The sequence below is a fragment of the Rhinoderma darwinii genome, assembly GCF_050947455.1.
Source record: "Rhinoderma darwinii isolate aRhiDar2 chromosome 3 unlocalized genomic scaffold, aRhiDar2.hap1 SUPER_3_unloc_11, whole genome shotgun sequence".
NCBI lineage: Eukaryota > Metazoa > Chordata > Amphibia > Anura > Rhinodermatidae > Rhinoderma > Rhinoderma darwinii.
Genome location: NW_027461736.1, coordinates 566,563 through 580,206, shown reverse-complemented (window position 1 = coordinate 580,206; position 13,644 = coordinate 566,563). Strand labels below are relative to the sequence as shown.

The 13,644-nt window shown below is 43.0% G+C and overlaps 1 protein-coding gene across 2 annotated transcripts in view; it reads right to left on the bottom strand.

The window, feature by feature from the left end:
- Positions 1-1,962: 1,962 nt before the first annotated feature.
- LOC142682183 (ceramide-1-phosphate transfer protein-like) overlaps positions 1,963-13,644 on the bottom strand; it is a 39,376-nt gene continuing 27,694 nt past the window's right edge. For both annotated transcript variants that reach the window (XM_075847306.1, XM_075847307.1), the window contains exons 3-4: positions 10,502-10,689; positions 1,963-4,123 (exon numbers count right to left, since the gene is read on the bottom strand). In XM_075847306.1, coding sequence (XP_075703421.1) covers positions 3,598-4,123; positions 10,502-10,689 — 714 coding nt within the window. In that variant the 3' untranslated portion in view covers positions 1,963-3,597. The remainder of the gene's footprint in view (positions 4,124-10,501; positions 10,690-13,644) is intronic.

Here is a 13,644-nt window from a genome sequence, read left to right as displayed (position 1 = left end):
CTCACTCTCCCCTCCCCTCCCAGTCACTCCCCTAACAACCACTTACCAACCACTATTAACTCCTTCCTAACACTCCCTCCTATCCCGTCATGGCGGCCTCCCCTTATTCTTTCAGGGCGGCAGTGCGGCCGCTCCTTTACGTGACCTCAGCGTCCAATCATCTGGGAGCGGCAGGGAGATCTTCAGTAGTGTCTTATAACCAGCAGGTGGCGCTATGTGTGACTGATATCAGCCGCTCCTCTTATAACACTCCAGCACTATTATATCCTCCAGAGACATTACATCATGTGACTGATATCAGCCGCTCCTCTTATAACACTCCAGCACTATTATATCCTCCAGAGACATTACATCATGTGACTGATATCAGCCGCTCCTCTTATAACACTCCAGTACTATTATATCCTCCAGAGACATTTACATCATATGTGTGACTGATATCATCCGCTCCTCTTATAACACTCCAGTACTATTATATCCTACAGAGACATTACATCATATGTGTGACTGATATCAGTCGCTCCTCTTATATCACTCCAGTACTATTATATCCTCCAGAGACATTACATCATGTGACTGATATCAGCCGCTCCTCTTATTACACTCCAGTACTATTATATCCTCCAGAGACATTACATCATATGTGTGACTGATATCAGCCGCTCGTCTTATATCACTCCAGCACTATTATATCCTCCAGAGACATTACATCATATGTGTGACTGATATCAGCCGCTTGTCTTATATCACTCCAGTACTATTATATCCTCCAGAGACATTTACATCATATGTGTGACTGATATCAGCCGCTCCTCTTATAACACTCCAGTATTATTATATCCTCCAGAGACATTACATCATATGTGTGACTGATATCAGCCGCTCCTCTTATAACACTCCAGCATTATTATATCCTCCAGACATTACATCATATGTGTGACTGATATCAGCCGCTCGTCTTATAATACTCCGGTACTATTATATCCTCCACAGACATTATATCATATATGTGACTGATATCAGCCACTCCTCTTATAACACTCCAGCACTATTATATCCTCCAGAGACATTACATCATATGTGACTGATATCAGCCGCTCCTCTTATAACACTCCAGTACTATTATATCCTCCAGAGACATTACATCATATGTGTGACTGATATCAGCCGCTCCTCTTATAACACTCCAGTACTATTATATCCTCCAGAGACATTACATCATATATGTGACTGATATCAGCCGCTCCTCTTATAACACTCCAGTACTATTATATCCTCCAGAGACATTTACATCATATGTGTGACTGATATCAGCCGCTCCTCTTATAACACTCCAGTACTATTATATCCTCCAGAGACATTACATCATATGTGTGACTGATATCAGTCGCTCCTCTTATATCACTCCAGTACTATTATATCCTCCAGAGACATTACATCATGTGACTGATATCAGCCGCTCCTCTTATTACACTCCAGTACTATTATATCCTCCAGAGACATTACATCATATATGTGACTGATATCAGCCGCTCCTTTTATAACACTCCAGTACTATTATATCCTCCAGAGACATTTACATCATATGTGTGACTGATATCAGCCGCTCCTTTTATAACACTCCAGCACTATTATATCCTCCAGAGACATTACATCATATGTGACTGATATCAGCCGCTCCTCTTATAACACTATAGCACTATTATATCCTCCAGAGACATTTACATCATATGTGTGATTGATATCAGCCGCTCGTCTTATAATACTCCAGTACTATTATATCCTCCAGAGACATTACATCATATATGTGACTGATATCAGCCGCTCCTCTTATAACGCTCCAGCACTATTATATCCTCCAGAGACATTACATCATGTGACTGATATCAGCTGCTCTTCTTATAACACTCCAGTACTATTATAACCACTGGACTGTAAGTGTAGTGACCCAATGAAAGCCAGTTTTATTACAGCACTTTATTTTGTTTTAGACTTGTGGACTCATGTGCAGATACATTGCATGTACAACATATGAGGATACACAGGGACCCAAGCTGGGAGTTCAGAAGACCCCATAGCAAGAGCACACTGTGGCTCCATACTGGAACTGGTTTACACCACTATGCCAGATAGTCTGGTGCTTGTCCACTCTCTTACTCATCTCATGTAGCAGAGAAGGAACTTGTGGTCCTGCTTCTTTGGTCCTCAGGGTTATGGGGTCCACCCCACTTTCATATTTATTGAGCACTATATCTCAACATATAAGAAATTACTGTCTGATCAAAGAGAACGGCTGTCACATGAGAGCTGCTCTTTCTGTAGTCTCAAAGATCAAGGGTTCTGCAAGGGACAACCAGCTTCTATGGCAAGCACCTTCATCATTTAACCATCTCCTGGAGTCCACATTGTAGTCCATCCCCACCTATGAGGAGCCATAAATCCCCATAAATAAGAAGGAGAAGTTCTCAACACATCACTTCAAATGTACACTATTTGGCCAAAGTATGTGGACCCTTCTTCATATTATTGAGTGCAGGTGTCTCAGTCACACCCATTTCCAACAGGGGCATAAAATCAAGCACATAGCCATGTAATCTCCATAGACAAACATTGCTAGAAGTTTGGGTCGTACTGAAGAGCTTAGGGACTTTACACGTGACACCTTTGCCACAATTCAGTTCTTGAAATGATCTGATCTAACCACACCATGAAGCTGTAGACCACGCAAGCTTACGCAAAACGTGTGGTGTATAATAATCGCCTATCCTGTGTTGTATCACTCAGTACAGAGATCCGCACTGCCTCTGGAGATAACATCAGCACCAGAACTGTGCGTCTGGACTTTCATGAAATGGGTATCCATGATCACTGCACACAAGTCTAAGATCACTGTGCACAATGCCAAGCAGGGGCTGAAGTGGTGTAAAGCACGTCGTCACTGGACTCTGGAACTTCGTGTTCTCTGAAGTGATGACTCACGACTCACTATCTGGCAGTCTGATGCAGGAATCTGGGTTTGATGGATGCCTGGATAAGGCTACCTACTTTTATGCATAGTGCCTACTGTAACGTGGTGGAGGAGGGGTCATGGTTTAGGACTATTTCTCCTAACTTTGTATTAACAGTTTAGGATTCGACCCTTTTCTGCTCCAGCATGACTGTGCCCCTCTGGATACAACGAGTACCATAAAGGTATGGGGCGGGGACTTTGGTGTGGAGTAACTCGAGTGACTGCACAAAGTCCGGAGCTCAACCCCATCCAACACCTTTGCGATAAAAACTAGACAGACCCCATCCCCCAACATCAGCGCCTGACCTCACAAATGCTCTTTAGTCTTAATGAGCTTAAATTAACACATACAGCCTCTTCTGGAAAGCCTTCTCAGAAGAGTGGAGAACGCAAAAGGAGTCTTACTCCAAATTACCACCCATGGTTTTCATCCAATAAGCTCATACAGTCAGGGGTCTACATACTGTTGGCCATATAGTGTACATCGTTCTAATGTTCTGTACATGTTCCACCATATTTCACAATAAAGTCTTCAACCTTCTTTAGAAGAGTCAGTCTATGGACCACATTTTCTCACAGGTCAACATTCAAGGTAGATCCAGCATGTGATTTGCTGTATAAAGTTCTTGAGTAAGGTTGAAGACCTTCACAATTGCATCTACGGTGGTCAAAAGGACTATTCTAGCTTCCGCATGGTCCTTCACACAGACCACCTCGTACATCTCCTGTAGAGGAGGCATAGCCAGAAAGGCCACCTCGGCCACTTGTCGGATAAACCAGCTATGATGGTGGGCCAAAGTCTTGTGGTAGGCCTCTGCACACATTTCTGAGGTCTTGTCTTGTCCAGGACTGGTGCCAACGTTATAAAGGAAAACTTCCAGCCACTTCAAGGCCCGGTGCATACGTAATAAAGTCCGACAACCGGAAGGAACCCTGTTGGGAGGAAGCTCTTTGAAGTTCACCACCTCGTTCTCCAGCTCATATCTTATCATGGAACTGACAGTTCGGTAGCTTTTCCCGTTTTCTCCGTTAAAATAGTTTTGAAGGATGTTGATTTTGGTTCTAGTTTCATGGGATATAAAGGTAAAGACTGTCCCCATAGAGTCCATAAACCTAATATATAAAAAAACATAAGGCAAATTAGTCACCATAAAGATGTTAAGAAGATATCACTTGGAATGGTCAACTTATAGACTCATAGCTCTCTTCTATATGTATCACCCTGCCGGAGGAGGAGGAGTCTCATAGCTCTTTTCTATATATATCACCCTGCAGGAGGAGGAGGAGGAGGAGACTCATAGCTCTCTTCTATATATATCACCCTGCAGGAGGAGGAGTAGACTCATAGCTCTCTTCTGTATGTATCACCCTGCAGGAGGAGGAGTATAACTACAACTGGGCGACTGTCCCTACGCTCAATATGTGCACGACAGACAAACAAGACAAGGGTACACAAAAGCAAAGGGAAGTGGGGCAGTTGCCCACGGCAATACCGTGAGCAACAGAGTATTGGACGAGGTAACAAAAGCAGAGCAGGAGAATAGTCAGTCAAGCAAGGGTCAATATGAAGCAGAGGTCAATTGTAAGAGCAGGAACAGCAGAGCCAGGAAACAGAGAGAATCACAGGCAAAGGACAAGCAGCAAGTGAAGGTATAAGTAGACCAAGGACGGGAGCTAGAACCGTCTGGCCAGGCTGTGATAGGCTCTCCCACTCCTCAGCCTACCAGCCTGAGTGGTAGCAGATCGAGTCACTCTAGCAGAGCTAGGAACAAATGCAGGCTGATTAACCACGGACATCGACACAGAAGCTTTGTCAGGCAAATCCTTTACAGTACCCCCCCTTTTATGAGGGGCGACTGGACCCTTCCTAGGTGGATCTGGCTTGTTGGGAAACCGAAGATGGAACTTCCTGAGCAATAACTCGGCGTGAACATCCCGGGCGGGTACCCAAGTCCTCTCCTCAGGCCCGTATCCTCTCCAATGGACCAGGTACTGGAGGATGCCTTGGACCATCCTGCTGTCCACAATCTTGGCCACCACAAATTTTACCCCTTCAGGGGTAAGAACAGGGACAGGAGGTTTCCTCGAGGTAGCCAAGGACCGGGAGCCGCGTTTCAGGAGGGAGGCATGGAACACGTCGTGTATTTGAAAAGACGGGGGTAACTCCAGCCGGAAGTAGACAGGGTTAAGGACCTCAATGACCTTGTATGGCCCTATATACCAGGGAGCACATTTTTTAGACGGAACTTTAAGGCGCAAATTTTTTGAAGACAGCCACACCAAATCCCCGACCACAAACAAGGGGTTAGCAGAACGTCTTTTATCTGTCTGAGTCTTTGGTATGCTCTGGGATGCCTCAAGGTTCTTCTGAACCTGGGCCCAGACTGTGCACAGTTCCGGATGAACCACATCTACCTCGGGATTGTTGGAACCACCAGGTGAAACGGAGGAGAACCGTGGATTAAATCCAAAATTACAGAAAAAGGGGGAGACCCCTGACGAGTTACTGACCCGGTTATTGAGGGAAAATTCGGCGAGGGGAATGAAGGAGACCCAATCATCTTGGCAGTCAGAGATAAAACACCTTAAATATTGTTCTAGAGACTGATTAGTCCTCTCAGTTTGGCCATTAGTTTCAGGATGGAAGGCCGAGGAGAAGGACAGATCAATCTCCAACTTTTTACAGAAGGCTCTCCAAAACAAAGAAACAAATTGTACCCCTCTGTCAGAAACAATATTGACAGGAACCCCATGGAGACGCAGGATGTGTTTGACAAACAAGGTAGCTAACGTCTTGGCATTGGGTAGTTTCTTGAGGGGCACAAAGTGGCACATCTTACTGAAGCGGTCTACTACAACCCACACCACCTTCTTGCCTTGGGATGGAGGCAGATCGGTGATAAAATCCATGGAGATATGGGTCCAAGTTCTCTGGGGAATGGGCAAAGAACATAGTAAGCCCGCTGGTCGGGACCTGGGATTCTTGGACCTAGCACAAATTTCACAAGCGGCGATGTAGGCCTTAACGTCTTTAAGCAACCCAGGCCACCAATAGGTTCTAGAAATGAGGTGCTTGTTACCCAGGATGCCTGGATGGCTAGATAGTGCAGAGTCATGATTCTGCCTGAGTACCCTTAGCTGGAATTGCAGGGGAACAAACAGTTTGTTCTCAGGAAGGTTCTCTGGAGCTGAACCTTGATCAGCCGCAATTTCGGAGACTAAGTCAGAATCAATAGAGGATACCTGGGGGCAAAACACAAGCAGGATCCTCCTCCAGAGGAGGGCTGGCCATGAAGCTAATCGACAGCGCATCAGTTTTAATATTTTTAGATCCAGCCCTATAGGTAACCACAAAGTTGAATCTAGTAAAAAACAACGCCCATCGAGCTTGTCTCGGGTTTAGCCTCCGGGCAGATTCTAGGAAAACCAGATTCTTGTGTGTCAGTAAGGACCGTTACCTGGTGCCTAGCCCCCTCCAGGAAGTGGCGCCACTCTTCAAATGCCCATTTAGTCACGGTTGCCAACATCATAGTTACTCTCAGTGGGGGAGAATTTCCTGGAGAAGTAGGCAGAGGGACGGAGATGGGTGAGGGACCTGGTACCATGGGACAAGACAGCACCCACTCCCACCTCAGAGGCGTCAACCTCCACGATGAATGGCTCCATCTGGTTAGGCCGAATCAGCACTGGGGCAGAGATAAAGCACCTATTAAGGACCTCAAAAGCCTGGACTGCCTCCGGAGGCCAGTGGAGGAGATCGGCACCTTTGCGAGTAAGGTCCGTAAGAGGCTTAGCGATGACCGAGAAGTTAGCTATAAATCTCCTGTAATAATTATCAAACCCCAGTAAGCACTGTAAAGCCTTCAGGGAGGCAGGTCGGACCCATTCAGTAACAGCCTGAACCTTGGCAGGGTCCATGCAAAATTCTTTAGGAGTGAGGATTTGACCCAAAAATGGTATCTCCTGCACCCCAAACACACATTTTTAGGAAAGAGTTTGTTTTCCCGAAAGGCCTGGAGCACCTTCCTGACATGCTCAATGTGGGAGGACCAGTCCTTGGAAAACACAAGTATATCATCAAGGTACACTACAAGAAATACCCCCAGATAGTCTCTTAAAATCTCATTTATGAAATTCTGGAAGACTGCGGGAGCATTACACAACCAAAAGGGCATGATGAGGTATTCGAAATGACCTTCGGGCGTGTTAAACGCAGTCTTCCACTCATCCCCTTCTCTGATTCGGATAAGGTTTTAAGCCCCCCGAAGATTAAACTTAGATAACCATTGGGCCCCCTGAACCTGATTGAAGAGATCAGGAATCAGAGGAAGTGGATATTAGTACCTTACAGTGACTTTATTCAAGTTTCGGTAATTGATGCACGGCCTGAGACCACCACCTTTCTTCCCTACGAAGAAGCCAGTACCTACCGGAGAAGTAGAGGGACGAATGTAACCCTTGGACAGGCTTTCCTGGATATATTCTCTCATGAATTCACGTTCGGGAAAAGAGAGAGATTAAATATCCTACCCTTAGGGAGCTTAGCTCCTGGTACCAAATCAATTGCGCAATCATATTCTCTATGAGGAGGTAACACTTCGGAAGCTTTTTTAGAAAAAACATCAGCGAAAGAGTGTTTACCTCCTCAGCGAGAGAAAGCAAATTAATAGAAAAACAGGACGTCAAGCATTCATTACCCCATTTAGTAAGATCCCCAGTATTCCAGTTAAACGTGGGATTATGCATCTGCAACCAAGGAAGGCCTAAAACCAAATTGGACGATAATCCCTGCATTACCAACACAGAACACTGCTCCAAAAGAATGGAGCCCACAATGAGTTCAAAATCAGGGGTATGCTGCGTAAAATAACCATTAGCAAGTGGAGTGGAGTCGATACCCACTACCGGGACAGGTTTAGGCAAATCAATCAATGGCATAGCTAGAGACATAGAAAATTCCACAGACATAATATTATCAGAAGACCCTGAATCCACGAAGGCACTGCCAGTGGAAGACCTACCATAAAAAGAGACCTGAAAGGGAAGCAAGATCTTATTAGGTTTCATGTATACAGGAAATACCTGTGCGCCCAAGCGACCTCCCCGATGGTCACTTAGGCGCAGAAGTTTTCCGGCTGCTTATTCTTACGTCTAGGACAGTCGTTCACTTGATGCTTGTCATCCCCACAGTAGAAGAAGAGACCTTTCTTCCTGCGGAACGCTCTACGTTTTTGGGGAGACACGGAGGCCCCGAGTTGCATTGGTTCATCCGAGTTTTCCGTGGAAGAACGAAGCAACGGAACCTCTGGGGCCATCATAGGGGAGCCAGATGAGAATGCACAAAAACGTTCAAGTCGTCGTTCCCTGAGACGTCGGACAAGACGTACCGCTAAAGCCATAACCTGATCTAGAGAGTCAGAAGAGGGATAACTAACTAACTAACTAACTAACTAACTAACTAACTAACTAACTAACTAACTAACTAACAGGTCTTTCAGAGCGTTGGACAGACCCAATCTAAACTGGCACCTCAAGGCAGGGTCATTCCACTGAGAAGCTACACATCACTTCCTAAAGTCAGAACAGTACTCCTCAACGGGTCTCTTACCCTGACGTAAGGTCACCAGCTGACTCTCGGCAAAGGCAGTCTTGTCAGTCTCATCATAGATGAGTCCTCGAGCCGAAACAAAAAGGTCAACAGAAGAGAGTTCAAGGGCGTCAGGGGCCAAGGAGAAGGCCCATTCCTGGGGGCTGTCCTGGAGCAGGGACATAATTATACCCTCTCGCTGGCTCTCAGAACCTGAGGAGTGGGGCCTTAAACGGAAATAGAGCCTATAACTTTCCTGAAAGGAGAAAAAAGTCTTCCGATCCCCTGAGAACCGGTCAGGGAACTTGAGGTGGGGTTCAAGAGGTGGGGTGGAGGACACTGCCTGGGTAGCATCACGCTGGTTGCACCTCTGAGCCAGGTCTTGGACCTGTAAGGAGAGACCCTGCATTTGCTGAGCCAGGGCCTCAAGGGGGTCCATAGTGTGTCAGGGACCAGTGTAGAAAAGTTAAATGGCCTGTGATTATGTAATGTCAGGATAGGGAGACAGACAGGTGAGCCCTAATCTACCCACCACTCAGTCCCTGCCTACTTGCAGAGCCCGTCCTAGGCGACTGCGTACAACTGGGCGACGGTCCCTACGCTCAATATGTGGACGACAGACAAACAAGACAAGGGTACACAAAAGCAAAGGGAAGTGGGGCAGTTGCCCACGGCAACACCGTGAGCAACAGAGAAGTGGACGAGCCGAGTCAAACCAGGAGTGTACGTGGTAACAAAAGCAGAGCAGAAGAATAGTCAGTCAAGCCAGGGTCAATATGAAGCAGAGGTCAATGGTAAGAGCAGGAACAGCAGAGCCAGGAAACAGAGAGAATCATAGGCAAAGGACAAGCAGCACATGAAGGTATACATAGACCGAGGGCGGGAGCTAGAACCGTCTGGCCAAGCTGCGATAGTCTCTCCCACTCCTCAGCCTACCAGCCTGAGTGGTAGCAGATCGAGTCACTCTAGCAGAGCTAGGAACAGATGCAGGCTGATTAACCACGGACGTCGACACAGAAGCTGTGTCAGGCAAATCCTTTACAATCACCCTGCAGGAGGAGGAGTAGACTCATAGCTCTCCTCTATATGTATCACCCTGTAGGAGGAGGAGTAGACTCCTAGATCTCTTCTGTATGTATCACCCTGCAGGAGGAGGAGTAGACTCATAGCTCTCTTCTATATATATCACCCTGCAGGAGGAGGAGTAGTCTCATAGCTCTCTTCTATATATATTACCCTGCAGGAGGAGGAGTAGACTCCTAGATCTCTTCTATATGTATCACCCTGCAGGAGGAGGAGGAGTAGACTCATAGCTCTCTTCTGTATGTATCACCCTGCAGGAGGAGGAGTAGACTCATAACTCTCTTCTATATGTATAACTCTGCAGGAGGAGGAGTAGACTCATAGCTCTCTTCTATATATATCACCCTGCAGGAGGAGGAGTAGTCTCATAGCTCTCTTCTATATATATCACCCTGCAGGAGGAGGAGTAGTCTCATAGCTCTATTCTATATGTATCAACCTGCAGGAGGAGGAGTAGTCTCATAGCTCTCCTATATGTATCACCCTGCAGGAGGAGGAGTAGTCTCATAGCTCTCTTGTATATATATCACCCTGCAGGAGGAGGAGTAGTCTCATAGCTCTCTTCTATATATATCACCCTGCAGGAGGAGGAGTAGACTCCTAGCTCTCTTCTATATGTATCACCCTGCAGGAGGAGGAGTAGACTCATAGCTCTCTTCTATATGTATCACCCTGCAGGAGGAGGAGTAGTCTCATAGCTCTCTTCTATATATATCACCCTGCAGGAGGAGGAGTAGACTCATAGCTCTCTTCTATATGTATCACCCTGCAGGAGGAGGAGTAGTCTCATAGCTCTCTTCTATATGGAGAAGGAAACTTACTTTATTAGCTCCCTCCATGCTTCTAAGTAATGTTCCAGTAGAATCTGTTCATCTGTAGTTACACACGTGTGAAATGACTGCAACATTTTTCCTATTTGAAAATTCCTCCCTTTGCAGTTTTTTAGTGATTTCTCAACCACCTGGTGGTAACTGGCACCTTCCTTCAAAGATTCGTCGCCCTCTGCCTGCTGGACGAGAAGATGCAAAGAATTAAGTCATACCGTGAAGAATTATTACCATTATTTTATTATCTTGTGACTTCTTGCATTTCATACAGATTAACATTATGAAAGAAGTATTTGCTTATTGTACATGATATAATAATGTAAAGCTTGTATTATACCAGCATCCTCCAAATCTCTGTATACAAGAAGATGTATAACTTATACCAGCTGTACATATATAATTATATACAGAAAATACCCAGGTTATACCAGCATGCTCCATATCACTATATACAAGAAGATGGATAATTTATACTAGCTGTACTTATATAATTATATACAGGAGATACCCAGGTTATACCAGCATGCTCCATATCACTATATACAAGAAGATGTATAACTTATACCAGCTGTACATGTATAATTATATACAGAAGATACCCAGGTTATACCAGCATGCTCCATATCACTATATACAAGAAGATGTATAACTTATACCAGCTGTACATATATAATTATATACAGAAGATACCCAGGTTATACCAGCATGCTCCATATCACTATATACAGGAAGATGTATAACTTATACCAGCTGTACATGTATAATTATATACAGAAGATACCCAGGTTATACCAGCATGCTCCATATCACTATATACAAGAAGATGTATAACTTATACCAGCTGTACATATATAATTATATACAGAAGATTCCCAGGTTATACCAGCATGCTCCATATCACTATATACAAGAAGATGTATAACTTATACCAGCTGTACATATATAATTATATACAGAAGATACCCAGATTATACCAGCATGCTCCACATCTCTATATACAAGAAGATGTATAACTTATACCAGCTGTACATATATAATTATATACAGAAGATACCCAGGTTATACCAGCATGCTCCATATCACTATATACAAGAAGATGTATAACTTATACCAGCTGTACATGTATAATTATATACAGAAGATACCCAGGTTATACCAGCATGCTCCATATCACTATATACAAGAAGATGTATAACTTATACCAGCTGTACATATATAATTATATACAGAAGATTCCCAGGTTATACCAGCATGCTCCATATCACTATATACAAGAAGATGTATAACTTATACCAGCTGTACATATATAATTATATACAGAAGATACCCAGATTATACCAGCATGCTCCACATCTCTATATACAAGAAGATGTATAACTTATACCAGCTGTACATATATAATTATATACAGGAGATACCCAGGTTATAGCAGCATGCTCCATATCACTATATATAAGAAGATGTATAACTTATACCAGCTGTACATATATAATTATATACAGGAGATTCCCAGGTTATACCAGCATGCCCCATATCACTATATACAAGAAGATGTATAACTTATACCAGCTGTACATATATAATTATATACAGAAGATACCCAGGTTATACCAGCATGCTCCATATCACTATATACAAGAAGATGTATAACTTATACTAGCTGTACTTATATAATTATATAGAGAAGATACCCAGGTTATACCAGCATGCTCCATATCACTATATACAAGAAGATGTATAACTTATACCAGCTGTACATATATAATTATATACAGAAGATACACGGGTTATACCAGCATGCTCCATATCACTATATACAAGAAGATGTATAACTTATACCAGCTGTACATATATAATTATATACAGAAGATACCCAGGTTATACCAGCATGCTCCATATCACCATATACAGGAAGATGTATAACTTATAACAGCTGTACATATATAATTATATACAGAAGATTCCCAGGTTATACCAGCATGCTCCATATCACTATATACAAGAAGATGTATAACTTATACCAGCTGTACATATATAATTATATACAGGAGATACCCAGGTTATAGCAGCATGCTCCATATCACTATATATAAGAAGATGTATAACTTATACCAGCTGTACATATATAATTATATACAGGAGATACCCAGGTTATACCAGCATGCTCCATATCACTATATACAAGAATATGTATAACTTATACCAGCTGTACATATATAATTATATACAGAAGATACCCAGGTTATACCGGCATGCTCCATATTACTATATACAAGAAGATGTGTAACTTATACCAGCTGTACATATATAATTATATACAGAAGATACCCAGGTTATACCAGCATGCTCCATATCACTATATACAGGAAGATGTATAACTTATACCAGCTGTACATATATAATTATATACAGAAGATACCCAGGTTATACCAGCATGCTCCATATCACTATATACAGGAAGATGTATAACTTATACCAGCTGTACATATATAATTATATACAGAAGATACCCAGGTTATACCAGTATGCACCATATCACTATATACAAGAAGATGTATAACTTATACCTGCTGTACATATATAATTATATAGAGAAGATACCCAGGTTATATCAACATGCTCAATATCACTATATACAGGAAGATGTATAACTTATACCAGCTGTACATATATAATTATATACAGAAGATACCCAGGTTATACCAGCATGCTCAATATCACTATATACAAGAAGATGTATAACATATACCAGCTGTACATATATAATTATATACAGAAGATGCCCAGGTTATACCAGCACGCTCCATATCACGATATACAAGAAGATGTATAACTTATACCAGCTGTACATATATAATTATATATATAGACGATACCCAGGTTATACCAGCATGCTCCATATAACTATATACAAGAAGGTGTATAACTTATACCAGCTGCACATATATAATTATATACAAAAGATTCCCAGGTTATACCAGCATGTTCCATATCACTATATACAAGAAGATGTATAACTTATATAAGCTGTACATATATAATTATATACAGAAGATACCCAGGTTATTCCAGCATGCTCCATATCACTATATACAAGAAGATGTATAACTTATACCAGCTGTACATATATAATTATA